This window comes from Alligator mississippiensis, chromosome 13 (genome assembly GCF_030867095.1).
Source record: "Alligator mississippiensis isolate rAllMis1 chromosome 13, rAllMis1, whole genome shotgun sequence".
In the NCBI taxonomy this organism is placed as follows: Eukaryota; Metazoa; Chordata; order Crocodylia; family Alligatoridae; genus Alligator; species Alligator mississippiensis.
In genome coordinates this window covers 58,272,870-58,293,603 of record NC_081836.1, presented here as the reverse complement: position 1 = coordinate 58,293,603, position 20,734 = coordinate 58,272,870, and the positions used below count along the sequence as shown (strand labels likewise).

Sequence of the window (20,734 nt, the reverse complement as noted above, 5' to 3'; positions counted from 1 at the left end):
CTCTCACCGTGAAAGCCCTCCGATGCAAACGGTTCCAGATGAAAGAGCAAAGCTCCGCGGAGCAGATCCGAGCGGCCCCGTTGCACCGTCTCTCAAACACCCCCCGTTTTTGATGCTCCAAAAACAGTCGCTTCTCTCTTTTCTAGTTTCTTTCTTTTTTTTTTTTTTTTTTTAATGAAAGCCAACAGTTTGTTGGTGGAAAAAAACAGCAGAGTGGGGAAAAAAGCAGAGCTTTTAGATCAATGAGAACATCTCAGGGAGAAAAAAAAATGCTACCCAAGCCGACAAAATCCAGTTTCCTACAAATGTTTCCCAATACAATTTGCAGAAAAGGGTTTTCCCCGCTCACCCCTCGGTGCTCCAGGGGCCGTCGCCTCCCGCGAGCAGGCCAGAGCCGAGGCACCGACCTGGCACGGGGACGCGGGGAGCAAACTCCGCGCCCCCGAGCAGACGGCTGGATGCCCGCTGCTGTTCCCGGGGGGGTCCGTGGCCCCGAGCTAAATGCTCTTGGTGCCTCTTGGGCCCTTTCTCCTTTCCAGCTGCTAAAAACCGAGCACGGCAGGATATTTTGTGGGGCTCCCGACTACCCGAGAAACAGTCCCGCCAGCAAGGGACACTGCTCTGCCCTCCCCAAAGGTCCCTGCTGTCATGGAAGTGGGTCTCTAGCAGGGGGACCCCTTAGCCCTGAGCCTGAGCCGATCCCTGACAGGGGCTACATGGGAGACAGCACTGGCAGATGTTACCGGATGCCCGAAAACCCCGATTCCAGCAGGCAAAGCGATGATGTGAGCCTCCGGGGTCTCCTTTTCAAGCATTAAGCTTCAAGCCCACTCTGCTGTAGCAAAAGGCTTGAGAAGGGCGACCTGCAGCCAGCCCAGACACAGCACGCAGCATGCAAAAGGGCCTGCTTTTTGCAAAGGAAAAAAAAACCAAACATTGTTTTTAAGCCGGTCTCGTGATTTCTGAGCTTGCATGGGAGCACGGGCTCCTGCTGTCACCTGCATTTCACAGCACCCAAGAGCCTGAAGCCAGGGACCACGGTCCCTCGGCGGGCAAGAAAAGAAGGCACTGCCCCCCCCTCCACCGAGCTGCCCAGGTGAACCTGTTCAACCAGCCCACCTTTGTATTTCAGCAGAAAAAAAGGAATATTTCACCCCAAATATTTCACCGAGCTGCCCAGGCTGCCCCTTGCAGCACATGATGCCGGCACCACTTGCCTCAACCTACCTGTCATTTCTCTTTGCCCTGCAGACGGACTAGCCCTGGTGCCTCATCTCTGGAGCCTCCTGGGGTCCCGAACAAGGGTCCCCTGGTGCCGTCCGGCCGTGAGCAGACTAGACCGAAACCCGCGGGGCTCGGAGCAGCCGCCGAGCCCCGAGAGCGGAGGAGGATACCGGCGACCTGGACGGCACCAGCATGTCCGTGGCAGGCTCCAAGGAGCCTCGCTGGGGTTTGTTTATGGGGAATTTCCCTGGGAAGGAAAACCCACAAGGTCTCCAAGGTTGGTCACAGCATACGGGCTTGGGCGGGAGGGAAAAAGTCTTTGGGGAGACTGGGTTTTAAAGCGGGCAGTTCCCAGCCAGCCCCCAGATGCAGGCTGGTGCATCCCAGGGTCTTGGCCCCATTGCACTGGGAGACAGACCGAGCACTGGGTTGGGCTTGCACGGCCAACACACCCCGGACACACCGTAGTCTGCTGACACTGCTCCCAGCCCTCCTCCGCGGCAGCCCGTGGAGTCAAGGGGACCGTGGTCCCGGGGAGACAAGAGCCTGCCTCCTCTGGGAAATCCTATAAATATGAACTTCCATTTCTACCCAGGAGAACTTCTACAATTTCCCCCCGATGCCCGATGAAGGGTGTTTGTGCCCGAAAGCTTGCGATGAAGATTTTTGCAAAAAAAAAAAAAAATTCTTTCTCAGTCTAATAAAAGTGATCATCTGCGTCCACGGGTCCCGATTGCTGCGGGGAAGGAATGCAAAGCTGCCCAAAAACCAGCCGCCCCACGGCAGGCGATTCGTGGGAGCTTGCTGCCACCTGGCGGCCAACACGCCAGCCCCGCTCGCCCCCAGCACCCTCGCACGTGGGCCACGCGACATGCCGCCACGACGGGGTCCCACGCCCAGAGGCCAAGCTCGTTGGGAAAAGAGAAACGTGCACGGGATAACGAGGGGCCCAGGCTGCCGCCCTTCCCGCCGCAGCGCCGCGGCACAAGGGAGCTGGGGTCTCAAGCTGGTCGCGACAAAACACCTCTTGGACGGGGAAGGAAAGTCCCAGAGGAAGTGCTTGGAGGGGAGACGCTGCCGTCACCAGGACACTGAAGCCACGCGCTTTGGTTCATCAGCCGCCCGCCTGGAAGCCAAAACGTGGATCCCGTTCTCCACCAACTCCACCTGTCGACAGCCCGAGGCCTCCTGCCCACGTGGACAACAGGAATGTCGAGGATATTAAAATCCCCCCCCCAAAAAATTTCAGCTGTGGGAAGGGGGCATTTTCCGTGCAGAAGTCGTTCTGGTGCAAAGCTCCCAACCGGGCAGGGACTCGGGCACAGCAGACCCCGCGCAGCCGGCCGAGCTCTGCAAGCGCCTGCAAGGCTGCTCGGGCTCAGGGAAGCGGCAGCGTTCGGCTGACGGCACGGAGCTCCTTGCAACCAAACCCTTTGACTTGGCTCATCCAGAGGCTGGAGAGCCCCAGGCGGTCGCATCTGCTGTGCAGGCAGGCTCTCGACCGCTTTGAGACGTGCGTTTGCAGCTCGGGTGGGGGCATCAGGGTGCGACGGACCCCCCTGATCCTCAGGTGTGGGGCTGAGGGCAGGCAGCGCATCCTTGCTTTCCCCGCTCAGAAAGGCTGCTCAGATTCAGGGTGAGCATCGTACGTGGACAGAGCTCCCGGGACCGCGACCGCTAGGGCTGCAAGCAGCAGGACACACACGGTCCTGCTGTCACTAGAGCAGCCCCATACCCAGCTCGGCAGATCCGTGTCCCACCTAGCGCGGGGCAGGAGACAACATGCATGCTGCAGCCGTGTCCAGGCTGCGTGGCCGGACAGAGACCCTGGGGTCAGGGGCCATCCCAGCCTCCGACACAACCCCGCTCTCCCAGCGCCTGCCTGGGGTCCCAGTCGCCGCCCCGGGGCAGGCAGCAAGCCTCGGTGCTCCCCCGCCCTCCCGAGCGGCGTGGGAGCCGGGCGCGCAGCGCATGCCCTGCCTTCCTGGAAGAGCCGGCAGATGACAGGTTCTCACCGACGCCCCCAGAAAGGGCTCGAAATAAAACTCGCTTTCGAAGGCGCTCATTAAAAAGCAATCAGATGACACGTCTCTGCTCCGTCTCCCTGGGCTGGAGGGGTGGCTTGGCGCTTCCCCCATGCCTTTAGGTGTCAAAGGCTTTCCCCAGCGCGCTCTGGGAAGCTTGGCACCTACATGTCACCACTGCATGGGGACTTTGGAGAGAGGGCTTTTCCTGGGAAAGGTTTTGACCAACTTTTTTTGTTGTTTTGTTTTTCCAGTTACGATTTTCCCTTGGACTGTGACAGCTCCGCTGGAAAAAAGAGAAAAAAGAAAAGAAAAGAACAAACACCCCCACGTTTTTCATCACAAAGCTAAATATTCCCCACACAAAGTGGTGCCGTTCGTGGACACGGCATTTCCCAGGACACTTCCAGACCGAAGGGTGCAGCCGGGAGCGCGGGAACTCGCCCATCTCCCAGCAGACCTCCAGGCCTGACTTAGAGGCTCCTGGCGGTGGGGGATCCCCCTGCCCCTGGCAGGACTAGACAGGCAGCCCCGATGTTCGGCTTTGCAGCCCACGCTCAACTCCTGCCTTGGCCCGACGGGCTGCAGAGACCTCCGCCTGCCGGAGGGATTCTCAGCACGAAGCTACGATCCGCTCAGAGGAACAAATAGAGTCTCTCACTGCCAGGACGGTTTTCTCTAAGAAGTGCTCGTGCCTCTTGATTTTGGCATGCACACGCATGCACACAACACGCACATACCCATTATTGCATCCCGGGAAGGGCAAGTCCAGATGCCGGGCCCCCACAGCTGTGCTTGCTCCAAGCTGCAAGGACTTGCTCCCCTCAATTGCTTGGGTCAGTCCTGTGACCCGTGACACGACTGGGTCTCCAGGCCGTTGCAAACACCGAGTAGCCTCGAGGGGCACAGAGCACCTTTGCCTTCAGCAGACACGGCAGCCCTGCTCTACCCAGCCCAGGGGTCTCAAATGAGTCAAGGGACATGCATCAGATGGAGGAGGGAGGGCACAACGTGGGCGCACAAGGGAACAGGGCGCTCCAAGGCTTCCTGCTGCTCCAGCTGCCTGGGCTTTGCTCCAAGGCCGTGCTCCCGGAGCACGAGCACAACCCGGACCGCAGCAGCCTGCCCCCGAGCCGGCCGACGGAGCCTGCGCTGCATTCGGGAAGCAGAGCTCGGGTCACCCACCCACACACCGTCCAGCCCCTGGGACCGCCGGGCAGCACACGGCCACGGACCCCTCCCAGAAGCCAGAGCCACGTGGCAGGACAGCACCAGTGTCATCCGTGGAAGACGAGGCTGGCCCTAGAGGCAGGGAAACGGGTCTCTACATCCCACCCCATGGCTTTGATTCCTGCTTGTAATATGGTTTTATACCCCCCCCCCCCCCCCAAAATGTTGCTTGGGTCACCCCGTCACCCAGAAACACCGTGCCATCCGCGTCGGTCCGAACCCTCCTGCTGGGTCACCGCCAGCCCGGCTCACGGTCAGTCTGCACCTGCCGTGGGTGTCCGTCTCCCCCAGCATGTCAGGGGTTGCCCCCTCTGCTCCTCAAGCCCTGACACTGCTACCAGAGCCACCACGCGCTCCTCCGGCCCCCTCCGAAGGTCATATTTGCAGTAGGGTCGGGTATTTGAGAGGTCAAAAATTGTAAAAAAACTGCCAACGACACACAGAAAAAGCCCAAACTTTCCATTAAGAAATGTGTCAAAAACCAATTTAAAAGATCACATTTCTGTCCAGAAAACTACAAAAAAAAGTAGGGTTTGGGGTTGTTTTTTTTCGTAAAATTGCTATAATCTTTGACTGGTCAAAAAGACGCAGACAACTGACCGGTCAATTGACTATATTTGATGGTCAACTGACCAGCTTGCAACCCCTCTGCCTTCGTCCTCCAACATCCTCGGCATTGCACCGTCCTGAGCGCCAGGGACCACGAGAGGGCACTGGCGCTCCACGTTTTCCTCCCAGCGATGCCCACGCTCCCTGCAATTTCTCCCATTTGGAAAGCGTGAAGGGATAAAGTCCAGCCTGTGCATCAACACCAGCATCAGCCTGCAGGTAACCGGCATGGCCCCGAGGCCCCCACGCCCGCGGGGCTACAGGACCGCTCTGGAGGGTGACGCTGCAGGGGATGCACCGGGAGAATCGGGGTTGTTGCTCCAGTTTGCACTGTATTCCCACCTAGAGACAAAGCCATAGCAAAGGCAGACCTTGCCCCACAGCCCTTGGGATTTCAGTTTGCTGCGTCCCAGCTGCAAACAGGGGCTGGGGCAGGCGGTTTAGGGTCATTCGTTTGCTAAACAGGATTGGGAAGAGATGCTGCAAAGTCTTGCCAGTAAGGAAAAGGGGCAGAAAGTAGGCTACGCGGTAGAGGGCTCCAGGTGCTAGGGAAAGAGCACGGGCACGCTCGTTTTCATGTCAAAATGCCAACAGCTGGGCCGTGCAATGCTGAGAGGCATGGTGATAGCCTTCGTTGGCCCCACCGCACGGGTGAAAGAGGAGCTGAGGAAGGAGAAGCAGATACAGGCTCAGTTGGCTAACACAAGACAGGCTCTGTGGGTACAGCTGGTCCATAAAAGACATCCCCAGACCCCCTCACCTCTCATACCCATCTTGGGTCCTCACCCCAACACCCCCTGCAATACCAAGGTGCAAAGAGCACCGGGGCCTCGTGCTCTGCTGTGGACATGAGCCTACCTAGGACGGTGAGGAGGTCCTTCTCGATGTCGGCCTTGATGTATATCCGGCCCCTGCGCTCGGTGTGGTCTGTCCCGCACAGACTGGGCACGTTCATCACGCAGCGCTTGTGCACGTTCATCATGCAGGCTGCACGGGAGAAAGCGGACGTTACTCAGGCAGGTTGTGTTCGCCAGGGCTGGGCCCAGGGGGATGCCCAGGGAAGGCAAAGGGGGCAGGAGGAGACTTCTTCGAGCCGGGCATGTCTGTGGGGGACACAAGGACAGGCAGGGGCTCTGCTCCTCCAAATGGACCTGGTGTGAGCTCCTCACGGGTAGCTTTGGTAGGGCCCTGTGTGCGTGTGCACACGCATGTGCATGCGTGCATGATGAGAGGCATTGATTGTGCAGCATGAATACTTCCGCAGGTGCCATGCTGCAGAAGATTATTAACAAGCTGCTCCTGTAACCAAATGGGCACGTTTTGATCTTTCGGGAGCCACCGGCTCGTCTCAAACACTGGGCCACGCTATTCCCTGCAGATTCAGCCATTCCCCCAGGAAAGCTGGCTCCGCGGCATCACTCCTCCCGTGAGCTGCGAGCTCTCCCCCCGCGAGACAGCCCCATCACTAAACCCACTGAGAAAAACCTCTCCCTGCTTCTCCCCTCTGCAGACCAGCAGCAAGAGCGTGCTTTCTAGAAGGGGCTGCTGCAAACCCGTGCAAACCGCAGGACGTCTCGTCTCTGCAGCGAGACGGCCACGAGGTGTCACCCGCAGCCCGCACATGCGAGTGCGACTCTCACGCTCAGCTGCTTCGCATGGGGGCAGGCGTTCCCCTTCCCCGCATCGAGCTGAAATCCCTCCTCGGACCGAGCTCCGGAGCCAGCCAGCTCCAGGCCGAGCTCCTTGACCCTCTTGGACACATTTCTCCGGAGGGCTGGAGGACCGGACGGCAGAAAGAAATAAAATGCAGGCTGGAAAAACCCGGTCTGTCCTTTCCTTTTCATTAGGTTTAGGGAATCCTATGTCATTTATCTGCACAGCTGGTCCTTTGCTCCCCTTCTCATCTGCCCAGCTCTCCCCAGCGGCCAGGGGTAAGCGTGGTCCGAGGAGCCTGCACGTCCTCTGGGGGCAGGACGAGGAGCTCGATGCTTGCTGGTGACCCCAGGACCCCTGCCTCATCCTGTACCTTGGCTGGGACCTGGGAACGGCTCTGCCCCCCTCCCCGGCTCCTCCGCACAGGCCTTCACTTACTGTCGCATTTCATCCCTTGGTGAATGAGGCCGTACAGCAACGAGCCGCAGTGGTCACAGAAGGTGGGGCTGGAGTACGTGTGGATTTTAAATTTGTGCTTGCTCCTCGGGTCCTGAAAGGGAAACGAGAGAGAAAGAGAGCGTGAAGACAGAGTCTGGACCCATACCACGTACCAACCCGGAACCACCACCCCGCGCCTTCCCGACCCTCCCAGACGGGATGGCAGGGTTTCAACCAACTCCCATGAACTTCAGCAGAAGCTGGAGCGGGTCACGACGATCCAGCTATCTTTAATGAAAGGAACGAGCAAAGCGGCTTTACCGACCGGATCGTAGCTAAGAAAGCATCAGGTGAAATCATCTTCACCCCATGCAGAGAGCCAGCACGACGCCGAGACACAGCCAAGCCCCACAGGATGCAACAGCAGAGAAAACACCCGAGAGCAGTCGCTCAACAAACATCTCCAGCTTGAAAACCAACCACCAGAGAGTCCTAGGAAAAAACCCTCCAGGACTCATTTCTTTGAATGCTTCGAGTCACTGACACCAGCTGCACCCGTCCCGGGCAGTGCTCAGACTCCCAGAGCTCAGGCCGTGCTGGGCGGTGACGATCCGAGCACATTATCTAGCGGAGAAAAGCCCTGCAAGAAGCAATGGCTGGAATGAAAGCCAGGCAATTGCACATTGGCAGTAAGGCAGGTGGGGTTTTTTTTTAATGCCAGCAAAGGTTAAAACAAACCACGGGAGTTAGGGATTTCTCCATCTCTTAAGATCTTCAAATCAAGACTGGAAGCTTTGGTCAGTGCAAGTTATGGGGCTCAGTCCAAGGGCAACGCTGCACATGCAGCAATACGTGTTGTACGGGAGGTCGCGTCATATTCAGGCCTATTGAAATCATATGAAATCCAGGAATTCGCGGCACCGCAGTTACCGACGGCATCAGGGATGGCGAGCGCGTAGCCTTTGATAGCGCAGAGAAGACAGAAGCAGCCCCCTCTGACGAACGACCCAAACCCTGGGAGATAACACCCGAGTCGTGGCTCAAACCAGGTTGCAAAAGGCAGGACCAGCTGGGAGGGTTTTGCTACGTCGAAGGTGGGTTGCATTTCGGTTTGCAACGAAACCCAACATTTCTGGGATTCTCGACAGGGGAAAACGTCACGCGGCCTCCGGCTGGACAGCCCTGGAGGCCCCGGGACCCCCGGCTCTGGGGCAAGCCTGCTGCGAGGCCGGGGGGGCACGCCGGGAGGGCGTCAGGTGGGGGTTTCCATTGGAGAGGCGCCAGGCTCCACCACGTGCCTGCGGCAGGAACCATCTCAGGTCGAGGCACGTGCAAACACCCCGAGTGCACAAACAGATGGCACGACCCCGCCACCATCGTGCACGCTCGTGCTGGAGTCTCCCCCACCTGCTCTAGCCGTGGGGTGAGCTCCAGCCCGATCTTTTATTTGGGGCAGATACCAGCACCAGACTTGCATTCCCGCTGCCTCCCATCCTCCTTCCTCGCCGCCATACCGGGGAACCGGGCCAACCTCTGCCATCAGCCAGAACAGACGACCGCGAACAGCCCACCCACGGCCGACCGGCGCTGGCAGCACCCCCCGCGTCACTGAAGCCCGATTCCCCAGGCGGCCCGACAAGGCTTTATTTAGCTGCGATCCATTCTGGGTTTGCTCCCGGGAAGCGTCACCTAATGACAAGCTGCACGCCCAGGTTTGCAGCCCGAAGGCGAAAGCTTCGCTCAAAAGGCGAGGGCGTAGCCAGGGCGCCCCGCCGGGCTCCATCTCAGGGATCCCAAATGCGACTCCGCGTCAGACCCGGCTGGGAGCGGTGCCCACGTGCTGACGGCGCCGCGTGGGAAGAGCGGCCCGAAGCACTTGGAAGAGGTCGTTGTCTCACCAGGGTGCTGGGAACCGCGCGGGGAATCCCAGCCCTTTCTCCTCCTTTCTTCTCAAGCACGGGCAAATCTCAGCCCCTCGAGCCTTATTCTGAACCTCGCCCCCAGGCCCCCCAGGCTCCTGCAGCTCTTTGCTCAGCCCCGTGCGGGACAGCGGCTGAGCGCCAAGCATCACTCCTTCCCCGCCCAGAGTCTGCCTGCTTCTCGGTATCGCTCAGCCCGTCCATCCTGGCCGGTCCTGGCTGCAAATCTGAGCATCCTGCTTCCCCGGCCCTCGCCTCCCTCCTCCAGGCTCGCTCCTGCCTGCTCGGGGGCAGCACGGCTGTTTCCTGAGCCAAGCTTTGCTTCCCTGCACCAATGCTCGCCTCTCCAGGCGGTTCAATTTGCACGGCATCGCTCCTCTGGGGAGGAGGAGAAGCCTGCCCGTCGCTTCCCAGACAAAACCTCATCAGTTTTCTTCCCGAAGCTGCTGCGCGGTCCCAGTCCGACAAGACCTGGAGCCTGCGCTGACGCCACGGCCAGTCTGACCTCTGCGATCCTCGCGGCTTCCAGTTGTTTCTGCCTTTCGCTGGCGCAGGTCCCAGCTCTCCTCCCCTTATAGCAAGGGGTGAACACGGCTAGACCGCTAAGAGACGACCAGCTCCTTCCAGAGGGCTCAGCGCCGAGCCCCACGACCACGTCCGTGGGGCTCTGCCGCGGCCTCGCAAGGGTGAAGGGTGTCCTCGTTCAGCCCAGCTGTCCAGTCTGCACGTGAAAGGAGGGTCCTTCAAGCCACGTGGAGCTAGCTGGTGGGAAGGGAGCACTTCCGAAAACACCAGACGCCCGGTACAAGATCTCCAGGCCTGGTTGCAACCCCTTCGTGAACTCCCACCTGCCGCTGGACTGCAAACCGTGCATCCATCTCCACTTTGCAATGCATTCGGTATAGGACCCCGCGGATCGGACTGGGTGACCTCCAACCCTCGTTTTCTATTAATTGCTTGACATGCAAAACTAATGACACATGCTGGGAACGCAAATCAGAGGAGCAGGGTTTCTTACTCTGCTTGCTTGGGCCTGGCAGCCAGCAGCATCCTTCATCGTCCCTCGGATCGGACCGTGCCCCTTCCCCTGCCAGGGCCCGGTTTATTCCTTAGGTGATAAGTGAATTGTCAGGTGTCTAGCTTACGCTGGCAGAACCCTAGATCCACGTTGCTGGACCGTTTTAGCCCATCCAGGTATTCCCCGAGCCCCTGGGTATACGGCAGGCAACTCCTGGGGACCTCGGGTTGGGAGCAGACTTCCTGCAGCCCAAACGATGCCGATGCGGAGGGCACGCTCCACGACCTCCCACGCCAGCTTTTGAGAATGGGACCCCGGCAAGGACTGCATTGATTGCATTGCTGGGTGCCGGTCTGCTGACTTGAGGGAAAAGCAGTAGCTCTTGGTTCAATCTTTAAAGTTGCCTGGGTTTCTAATGGGTTGGAGAGGTGCCCAGACATTAGGAAAGGCACCTTTTCTGTGCATTATAAGTTGAAATAAATAAATAAGATGAAGAACAGAGCTGGAAAGCGCTTGCCTGCCTCAGCTAAACACAGCTGTCAATACAATACGTCCCCAATAAATTAAATTTTCTCAGCCTTATTGCATTTAAGCTTTTGGTTGAATTAATCACTTTGATACACTACACGTTTCCTTTCACAACACCCCCAATAACTCAAGCGATATTGGAGAGATGGGCAAATAATTGAACTTCATTTAATTCAATCTGGTTAAGTGCAAGATATTGGATACATGCTTCAGCAAATTTAATTGCATTCGAAACTGAAGACGTTTCATATTTTACCCTAAGCAAACCTCGCTCAGCCTTGCAACCTAAGAGTCGCTCTTTTAATAACTGATTTGGCAGCTGGATAATAGGGAGCCTGAGAAGCTGAGGGCTAACGACAATTAACCTGTCTTCTGAAAACCTCCAGACACCCAAAAGCTACTTCATTAAGTAATCCTGTACTTCTGAAAGTCTTCTGTGCTCTCTGCAGAGGCGATGAGACATGAGAGACAAGTGAAACTCAGGGGGTCGCATGAAAGAAGTGGGAGGAGAAACTTGCACGCTTGGGAAAACTTCGGGATTGCAAAATTAGGTAAAAAAATGCCCCCAGCTCCTCTCCGAGGGCACGGCCCCTATGGGCCCGGCTGGCTGATATGGAAGCAACAACGGCCGCTGCCCCCGTATGTCTGGGGTCGCCGCATATTGAAAGAGGAAGGGGAAAGAGGTCAGGAGGAGGCTGCCGCCTGGATGCCTTGCTAGGAGTACCGCGTCCTTGCCCGAGCGATTTGTGATCGTACTGAAGTAAGCAGGTGAAATCGTGCAGCTCGCATCACACATGGGGCCACCGAATAGGAGCCTGCGAATGGGAAAATGCAAGTCACCGCGAACACAAGCACGGGGGGAAGCCACGGAAATCCACGTCTCACAAGCCGCGTAGAGGTTTAGGCAGCGCAACGCTTCCCCGGCACCGAGGGCCTGACAAGCAATCCCTATTCGCTCTTCCTAATCCAGCTGTTTGTTCAGAAGCTCAGCCCATCGCCCTCGTCCGCTCTTGGACTGGGATGAACCAGAAGCCACGTCCCCGAGCTCACCCCTCGCTGTGGCGGCCGTGTGGGGCCACCGGCGGTAGGGCACGTGGGTCAGCACTTTGAGGAGGCCGATGCCGACGCCAGCTGCACAACGGAGGCCGCTGGCAGCGGCAGGAGCAAGGTCTTCAGCTAAAGTTAAGGAACGTGGTTATTATTTATGGAGCGCCTGCGTGGCTGGTGCATGCAGCATCTGTGCTTTGCACCCTGTGCATTCTTCAAAGCAGCAAGCAGTTCACGCGTGGACAGCACCGGGGCACTGCTGGCGTGCAGGGAAGGCAGAGGAGTCTGGCAGAGGTCATTCTCCAAAAGGGCTCCCTGGAGAGGTTCGATCGGAGGAGGAGGGGCGGGAACACGGCGCACACGACATTGGAAGAGTCGCATCAGCCGAGTGCAACTGCTATTTACGGGCACGCTTCCACCCCGGAGATCACACCCCCAGCTTATAAATAGCCTCCCCCCATAGGGCTCTCACACATACGCGGCATGCAGCAAACCGCCGGCTAGTGCCTCCTGGGGAAAAACTCCCCACCAACCATCCGACCTCTGCTCTGTAACCTAGGAAGTCCTTGCCAAGCTGATCTGCCGGACTCCCTGCAGACGTCCGCTTCTCCAGCGTCCCATGCTGGGTGAGAAGGCCTGGCCCTCTCACCTCCTGAGAGACGAGACACTCTGGAAAGGGCCTACGAGTTTCCTAGATGTTATTGCAAAGGGGCACAGTCACCGCTTCCTAGAGCACGTATTGAGGGGAGTCTGCCAGGGGCAAAGGGGCTTCTACACGCAGAGCGTCTCGGCAGCTCCTAGGCATGCCGGCTGCTGCCAGAGCCCCGGGCGAGCTACAGCCCCCCTCCAAAGGGGAAGCCAGGAGCTGGGGGACGCAGAGGTCATTCTTGCAGACTGGCTGCGGTGGCTTTATGTCGCTCAAGGACCCAGGTCTGCATGCACCCCGCTCAGACCCACGGGCCGAGGGTCCCGGGAAACGACCCCAGCGGTGCGTCTGTGCAAAGGTAGGAGCCCAGGATCAGCCCCCCAACAGCTGAGGAAAGACAGGCAGGTTGCATTTACTTCCCCGTGGAGTCCTGGTGTGCGAAGCACGATACCGTTCTGGGGCTGTGCCTGAGAGACAACAAAGGGAATGTATTTTTTAAATGAATATTTCTTCCTGGCGACACGCTGATCCAGTCGAGCAACAACAGCTCCAGCCATGCATTGAAAGAAACCCTGTGCAAACCTGGACGGCTCTCAATTAAGCTGAACAAAGGTTGCATTCCCACTGGGGAAAAAAACAAACCCATGGCTTGTTGGTGAAAAAACTGCCACGAAAAGGTACAAACCGTAGATCGCGGCGTGCAGTTATCTACCTGGGGAATGCAAGGGGCAGCAAGGAAAGCTTCACCCAAGCTGCTCCATCGCGGCACCCCAGACCTGGCAGGGATGGACCTACCTGCACCTGCAACAAGAAAGCTTTGGTCACGGCAAAGACTCCCAAAAGCGTCTCAAAGGTAGCCGGTGTCGTGAGACTGACCCAGCAGAAGCTGAACTGTCTCTGTTAAAATCCTGCCCTCCACCAAGCCAAGGGGTGGCAAAACCTTCTGGCCACTGTCAGAAGAGCCTGCTCTCTCGATACACGGCAGCTGTGCCCGAATGAAACTGGTACATAGCATTGCAAGCCGCCCAGTTTCCTTACTGCCGTTGAGAAGAAATGCAAAGCAGCCAGGGACAAAACCAGGTTGTGCGGGGCAGAGGAACCAAAGCTGTGCTAGCACTTCTGCTTCGGTGCATGGAAACAAGAGGGCTGAAGGCCACCGGCTCGTGGCGACTACCGTTTGAGAGCCAATCTCTCCGGAGCCCAGGCTCCGGTTCTGAAGAGCATCCGAAGTGCTCCTCCAAAGGACTATTTTTGTACCAATCGCAGTGGGAGAGGACTTAATCTTTGATTAGATCGCTGCGTATAAAGCAGTCGAGAGACTCAAAACCAGGATTGCAAAAAAGGGGATTTGCCTCTTTTTACAAGGAGGAGAGCGAACAGCGGAGGGGCCATGAGGCATCTCCCATTGATTTCCAGACTGCGAGACGTGCTGCCACGCTGCCATCCAAATGGGCCGGATCCAGTTGCCATTTCCAAGGAAAGGTGCACGCTCTGTTCACCCGCCTACCAAGGCACGGGGTCTTCCAATGGCCGCGGTGGTTTGCAGATAGAGGATCTTCCTGGGAAAAGCTTCTGTCCCCGAATGACCAGCAGCTCCTCCCATCTCCAGCAGGCCAAGACAGACTGCATCCCTTCCCCTCCAAGGCATGGAGAAATATGGTACAATAACCCTTTTCCCTCCACTGTCCATGTCTGAGTCCAGACCAGGCCACACACCGCTCGTACTGCATGGGCTGCCAATGCAAAGCTCTGGTCACTAGCAAGCGCTAAGTCCTCTGAGACCACCCTCCATCCAAGGCCGCTACCCGGTGGGTGCTGGGATACCTCCGACAGCCCTTGCCTGGTTCCTGCGTGGTCTGGTCTCCTCCGAGGATGCATGACTGGGTGCTGTGGTAGAAAAAAGCATCGCTGCCTCTTTTCGGAAGGATTTCCTTGGATGCAATTGCACACAACGCCGAGAGCACAGCAACCGGGATCTAAAGAACAGGCACAAGGAGGGGAGACGCCTTTCAAGAAGAGGCAGCTTCTTCCAGGAGGGCTGGGAATATCACCAAGGGACTTTTATGGCATTTCAAGACTTAGAGCAAGCGCCGCAGTTTGGACTCTGACCTTTTTTTTACCCAGAGTTGCTGCAAACCTGTCGCAGCCCCGGGTGGTGCGGTCCATCGTTGCCCTTGGGGTACGAGCTGCAACACGCTGCGTTTGCCAGGGTCCGGTGGAAGCAGACACCGGCTCTGCAAGGGCGCTGCAAGCATCCTGCAGCCGGACGAGGAAGCCGTCTTCCGTTTCTGAGCGGGGCATGGTTTGCCCATGCTTTGGCCATGCTGCCGTCGGGAGCTTGCTGGGTAATCTTTGTGATGCCCCGTCCCTGCGAGAGCTCCGTGCATTTGGGATGATGCACACACTTCCCAAATATTTGAAAGACAGGTGGGTCTTGGGGAAAGCACTGCTTAGCACAGCTCTCGGACATCCTCCTCCACGCAACGTACGGATCCCAGGCATGGGGTTGCACTGGGGACGGGTCTGAAGGCAGCCCGCACAGAGGCACAAAGGGAGCCGGCGTGGCATGTTTCCAGGCCTGAAAGCATGGCACAACCGGGGAAGTGTCGTGCTCGGTCCCTCCACGAGCCCACGGACAGGATTTCGCTTTCCTCGTTGGATAAACCCCCGGGCCTGCAGCAGGATCTGCAGCCCGTGCGAGGTTGCAATGCATGGCTGGGAAAGGCCATCGGCGCTCTCCAGCCCGCTCCAGCCCCAGGCTGCTGGAGCTCACATCCCGCCTGGACGAGGAGCCTCACACGCTGCAAGCATCCCAGGCCACCGAACTCTGCTTTAGCCACAGGCGCTCGGGGACCTGGCATGGACTTTTTACCCCCTACACACCCTTCAACACCCCCAAAAAGGGGCTGATTCTGCAAAAGAGAGGGCAGCCTGCCTCAGACAATAATTAGTGCTTCAGCTTGAGCTTTTAATAGGCTGGTGCCGAGACGCTGCACCGCGGGCCCACGAGCGGGGCACGCAGCTGGTGCACACCTACGGGAGCTGTTGACAGAAGGGACATTTTTAGCTTTGTCAAACGGTCTTCTCCACAAACATCGTTTCTGACTCAGCAGCCGGAAGGGAGCTCCCGCCGGCCGCCCCGGCAGGGAAACGCTGCACGGTCCCCAAGGATGCGCCGTGGCGAGCGCAGAGCTTGCGCGCGAGCCGAGGGTGCTGGGCAGCCACAAACCCGGCACCGGCGGACCAACACACCTGGACACCCGAATTGGGGCAGGCACCCTGGAGAACAGGGAGAGTTTGCACCCTGGACAGTAGACACATCCCTGGTTTTGCATTTGCCTTCACTGGGTCAGGCTTGCCCCCAGCACCGGTCTTAAAGTCACCTTTAAAAGGGGAATAAGAATAAAAATCTCCTCCCTGTGCCATTATTCCCTCAAAAAGGGAAATAAGGGGGTGCCTGGCTTGTGGAAACCCCAAGTCCTTGGGAGGGGCGCGTGGGGGAGCAGCCGGCTTCACCCCCCTGCCACCGCGGGGCTGTTAGCTCCCGCCAGCTCGTCGCAGCTTCGAGGCGCTTGGAGAGTCCGACTCCAAGGACCGTTCGCTTCTGCCGCTCCCTTCTCTTGTATTTTTATCCTGCTGAAGTTTACCTGCCAGTCAGGACGTAGCCCGAGGACAGCACGGGGGAACGGCTCTCTTCCAACGGTGCATTTATAATGGCTAAGGTTTTGCTGCTTGCATTCTCTCCTTTTGAACAGATGACTTCCCGGCTGTAAAAGTTCTCATTTATTTATAAGCCACTTAAATATACATTGTGAATCTTGCTCCTCATCTAACTCACCCAGGGTTAGAAACCGGCGTCGGATAAGGATTCTTCATCTTTATTAATTGCTATATTTATCCTGCCAAGCGCTGTATTATCTGACAAAAGCAGCATCTTCAGATCCGGGACATTCAAATGGGAAGGGAAAGGATGGGGGTATTTGCATCCCGGCCAACAGCATCCCCCAGGACCAGCGTCCGAGATGGCTGGCCGCGGCGTGGAACGAGACGCCCCATCCCCGGGGAGAGGGGCTGCCCCGCTAGCTGCTCTCAGCTAGTGAATTAAAGGCATTGAAGTTTTTCGGGTCGTCCTTCCATCATCAGACAGTTCGCCCGCAAGCGCCCAGTGCCCTCCGCTTCCCCCGGCTGCTTTACCCAATTTGCCCCCCAGCAGCGATCCTCCCTCCCCTCCCTGGCAATTGGCTCGGCACACAGCTACACAGATGGTTTGTGAGATTTTGATCTTTCAAACTTTCCATATTGCTGGACTCTGCAAAACAGCCTCAGAATTTGAGCTTTGAAATGATGTTCCCTTCGCTCCGTCCAAAGAAAGCCTTGCCGGGTTTTCTTTCCCCTTCCCTTTTGAAGTACTGATAAGGAGCTAATATAAAAAGAGCATTTTTAAAAATACATTTCAGAGCAATTTTACAGCATAATGGCAGCGTAGTAACCCAACTCAGCAGCAATGTGCTGCCTGCACCTAATTACATGTATCTAAAGGACTCGGAAATCAATACTGGCGCATCTTATTCTCAAATAGCCCCCGGGAAACTCCCTCGTGGCACGTAATAAAATGAGTCAGTCCAGCTCGTTCTGCAGACACACAAAATGGCCTGACGGGGAACAACAGGGAGAAAGAGAAGGGAAAATTTGTCCGCTGTTTAAGAGGAAATTATTGTTTATTAGGTTTCAGGACATAACTGGAAATAAAAAGCTGAATCTTCAACAGCGAGAAAGCTCAGCTGAGCATCAGGGAGCAGATGGGAGAGCTGCAGAATAATCGCAGCTTTGCAAAAACGAGGACACGAGGGCTTTCGATCTGGATCTGAACCAGGACGCCCCTCGCCCCCGCACAAGAGCCCCCGGTGCCATCTTGCGCGGCGCGGGACTGGATGGCCCTGCCCTCCTTGCTCTTCTCCTTCCCCTTCGACTGAGGGGTAAAGGGCGGCTCCACGGCCCGGTGGAGCCCACGATAGTGCCAGACCAGCAATGCCCGTCAACGGGTCTTTTGGCAGCGGCTAAAATTACAAAAATGCAGCAATCTGATCAAACAAGCTACACGTGCTCCGTCCTCGCCCATCCACTGTGGACCGACACCTCTTCCTCCACCTGTTGTCGGTGGGTGCATCTACATGTTCATTAATGCACCCCAACTGCCTGCAACAGAAACAACGGGCACGAACTTAATGCGCCGTAATCGGCACCGCTGCGCAATCGTGCAGACGGATGCTTTTTAAGTGACTCGACTCATCTGCTGTGCATTAGCACAATTAGTCCAGTGCCATTAAGCATCTCACGTAGACGCGGCTGGGGTCTAGAATAAGTGCTTCCACGCTGACAGGACAATGCAACCGGACTTCTTAAAACTTAAAAACCAAACTGTGCTTGTGTTTGCAGCCATTCGATCCCACAGATCCGCACTACGTGGGGTTAATTAAGCAAAAATTAACCCACTGATTATGCCTTTGGCCTTCATTTGCTGCGATTCTGCAGCACTCTCTTACATATGAGCTCTGTCAAAAGGCGGTCGGGGTTTTGATGGCATCTGAAGACAGCCCGTGCAAGCCAAAGCACATTGTGGACAGATTTTGCTTTACAACAATTGCCGCGGCTATCGCTGCACCGAGTCGCGGGGTCCGCGCTGCGCTCGGATGACAGATGGCTGCAGTCAGGCTCCCGGTCCTGCCCCTCCGTCTCTTTGGAGGCAGTGCAAAGGAGCATTTGCCCTCGTCTTCACTCGGTCGCCTTTCCCAGCCCCGGTGGGCTCCCCGCAGCCCCGAGGCTTCTCTCCCCGATGACCAAAATCCCACGTTAAATTGTGTAATAGCAGGAATCAAACTTCACCGCTAACATGCACTCTGCATTCGAGCAACTCCTGCGCGTCCAAGTCGAACAACATGCAGCCAGTATTTCAGTCGTACCCGTGTATCTTCTCCTTTCCAAAGGGCCAGCGTCAGGACTGTTAGAAGATGGCAGGAACCAGCGTTATGCCTAGAAATGTTCCTGCTATAATAATCAGAAAGTGAGCATCACCTGAAGCAATGGGAGCCAGGACCTTCTTTTTCCTTCAGAGGCGGCTTGCAGTATTTAGGCAGCCTTCCTCCCGTGCAAAGGTCTGGATTTAATCTCCTTACAGCCTTTGCAAATGATGCGGTCCCAGAAGCATCGGTTTGAAAGGGCAAAGCAGCACACGGCAACACCAAACGGAAACAGCAATAGAGAGCTCGTCAACTGGGAAAAACTCTAACGAGGCGGCTATGTCTTGGATGTGAGACTGCTCCACTAACCCGAGCAAATCCCACGTGAAAATCGACTGGGAAAGACCGAAAACCTCAAGGATTCACAGGGAGCAGTTTCGGCTATCGCGGCCAGTCGCGGGCTTTCACAAAGGGGACGCAGTATCGAGACGAGCACGCCTCCGCGCATCGTAGGAGAGCCCAGCCCGGGTGCCTTTGCAGCAGGGGCCCGGCTAGATCCAGAAGCTTTCTGCAGCGCGCCACGGGCAACGTCACACACGAGCCCACGGCCAGAGCCTGCCCGTCTCACGCAGCCTCCAGCTGCTTCGTACACTTTCTGGACGAGCTGGTTTTCGTGCAGTGCTAAGGCAACCCACGCCGGAAGGAGATGCATGGTCCTTTCCTGCAGCCAGCCCTGGGGAAAAAAACCCCAAACCCAAACCAGAATCCTCCACCTTGTGAACAGCAGAAAAGGGAACCGGCTTCCTCCACCTTAGCCTGCTCAGAGCACCGCTGCGGTTCGGGGGCTCCCCATTTTGCTGCACGCTCAATATTTCTGACCATGGGTTTCCACGTTGGCTGGCTCAATGCACAGCAGCTACAGCCCAGGGTTTTACGACAGCTCCCCTAAAATACCCCGAACAAGCACCGGCGGTGCAGGCGGGCTAGCTTTCTGTGCCATCCTCCCCGGGCTAGTTCCACTCATTGCCTTTCTAGCTCCAAGGCAGTTCAAAACACCCCCGCTGCTAACAAATTTAATACATCGCATTTGTGGCAGTCATCAGTAGCGTTAACTGCTTAGAAAATAACCCATCCATCATCCCGGCAGACGACACCGACGCTGGAGCCAACGGGCCCTCCCGCGAGCCACGCGTGAAAGACGGGCACGCCGAGATGAAGATGAATGACTCTCCCCCAGGTGAGCGGAGCGTGGAAGACCAACGCCGGCGTGCCGCGATGCCGCGATGCCTGCATTGCAAAGACTTTCCCAGCAATTTATGCAGAGATTAACCAACAAAAAAAGTGAGCTGCAACTGCGCTGGCTTGCCACCTTCCCGCAGCAAATCGAACCCTCATTCAGAGACCTTGATTAAACAACATTCACATGAGAACGTGGAAAGGGTCATTTTAGATGTCCAAAGTGATTACATTGTCTACAATTTGAATGATTATACGTGTCACCTATATTATTATATATGTCCACCGTTATTATATATGTCACTGGCTCCACCTATAATTAAGGTGGCTTAATATGTTCCATTAAAGTGCCCCGATTTCAGCTGCTCCAGACTTTCCCGTGTTGTAGTCATCCCTGCTGAAGTTTTCCATGCGTCTCCTCACTTTTTCCAATGTTTCAGTGAAAACAATGCAGACGTTTTTCAGAACCAGGCTGGAAAAGCAAGTTTCCATCAATGTTAAGAGATCTTCTAAAAAGTTTCCTCGAAGTCTTCGCCATCGCCTCATTGGGAAACAGGAGCCAGGCGTGTGGGGAAAGGACGAGTCCTGGGGTCCGAGACGCCCGCTGTTGTCTCCAGGAAAGCCCACCCAGGTCTGGCAGAGTTGTAAAGATGATGATTTCTCGTCCTGCCATTTTGGTACAACTACCCCCCGTTTCCATTCATATTGGAGAGGCTCTGCACGGTTACACACCCGCACACATCTTCTCTTCGAGCAGCTTCCAGCGTAAGGCTCGCTGAACCAAAGTCAGAGCACCCACCGAGAAGAGGAAGAGACTGGACGTTTCTCCTCCCCGTGGTTATTTTATTATGCTCTGAAAAGTTGAAATGGCATGGTGTCCCATGGCTCACGCTCCTATCCTACACAGCACTTCCAGCATCTGCTTGAGGGAAACTACCGTACGCTTTACAGGACGTGAGTGGCACTGTTCAAGTACTTCACTTTAAACACGGGCTCAAGCACCTTGCAGCTCTCCAATCTGACGCAATGGCAACCAGGGCAAAAAGCCGCGAGATCAAAGAGTAAGGGCAGATGTGTCCGACAAGATAACCGGGTTTCGAGCTCCATGCTAGAAACGCCACCCGTGCCTCTGCCGGGGAAGAGGAGAAGCGTCCAGCTAGATCCAGAAGATTTCAGGACAAACCAGGTTCCCGGGCACCTGGGGT

At 56.6% G+C, this 20,734-nt stretch overlaps 1 protein-coding gene across 2 annotated transcripts in view; it reads right to left on the bottom strand.

Moving 5' to 3' along the window:
• PRKCB (protein kinase C beta) overlaps positions 1 to 20,734 on the bottom strand; it is a 168,455-nt gene that overhangs the window by 70,682 nt on the left and 77,039 nt on the right. For both annotated transcript variants that reach the window (XM_006268410.4, XM_006268409.4), the window contains exons 4-5: positions 7,179 to 7,290; positions 5,946 to 6,074 (exon numbers count right to left, since the gene is read on the bottom strand). In XM_006268410.4, coding sequence (XP_006268472.2) covers positions 5,946 to 6,074; positions 7,179 to 7,290 — 241 coding nt within the window. The remainder of the gene's footprint in view (positions 1 to 5,945; positions 6,075 to 7,178; positions 7,291 to 20,734) is intronic.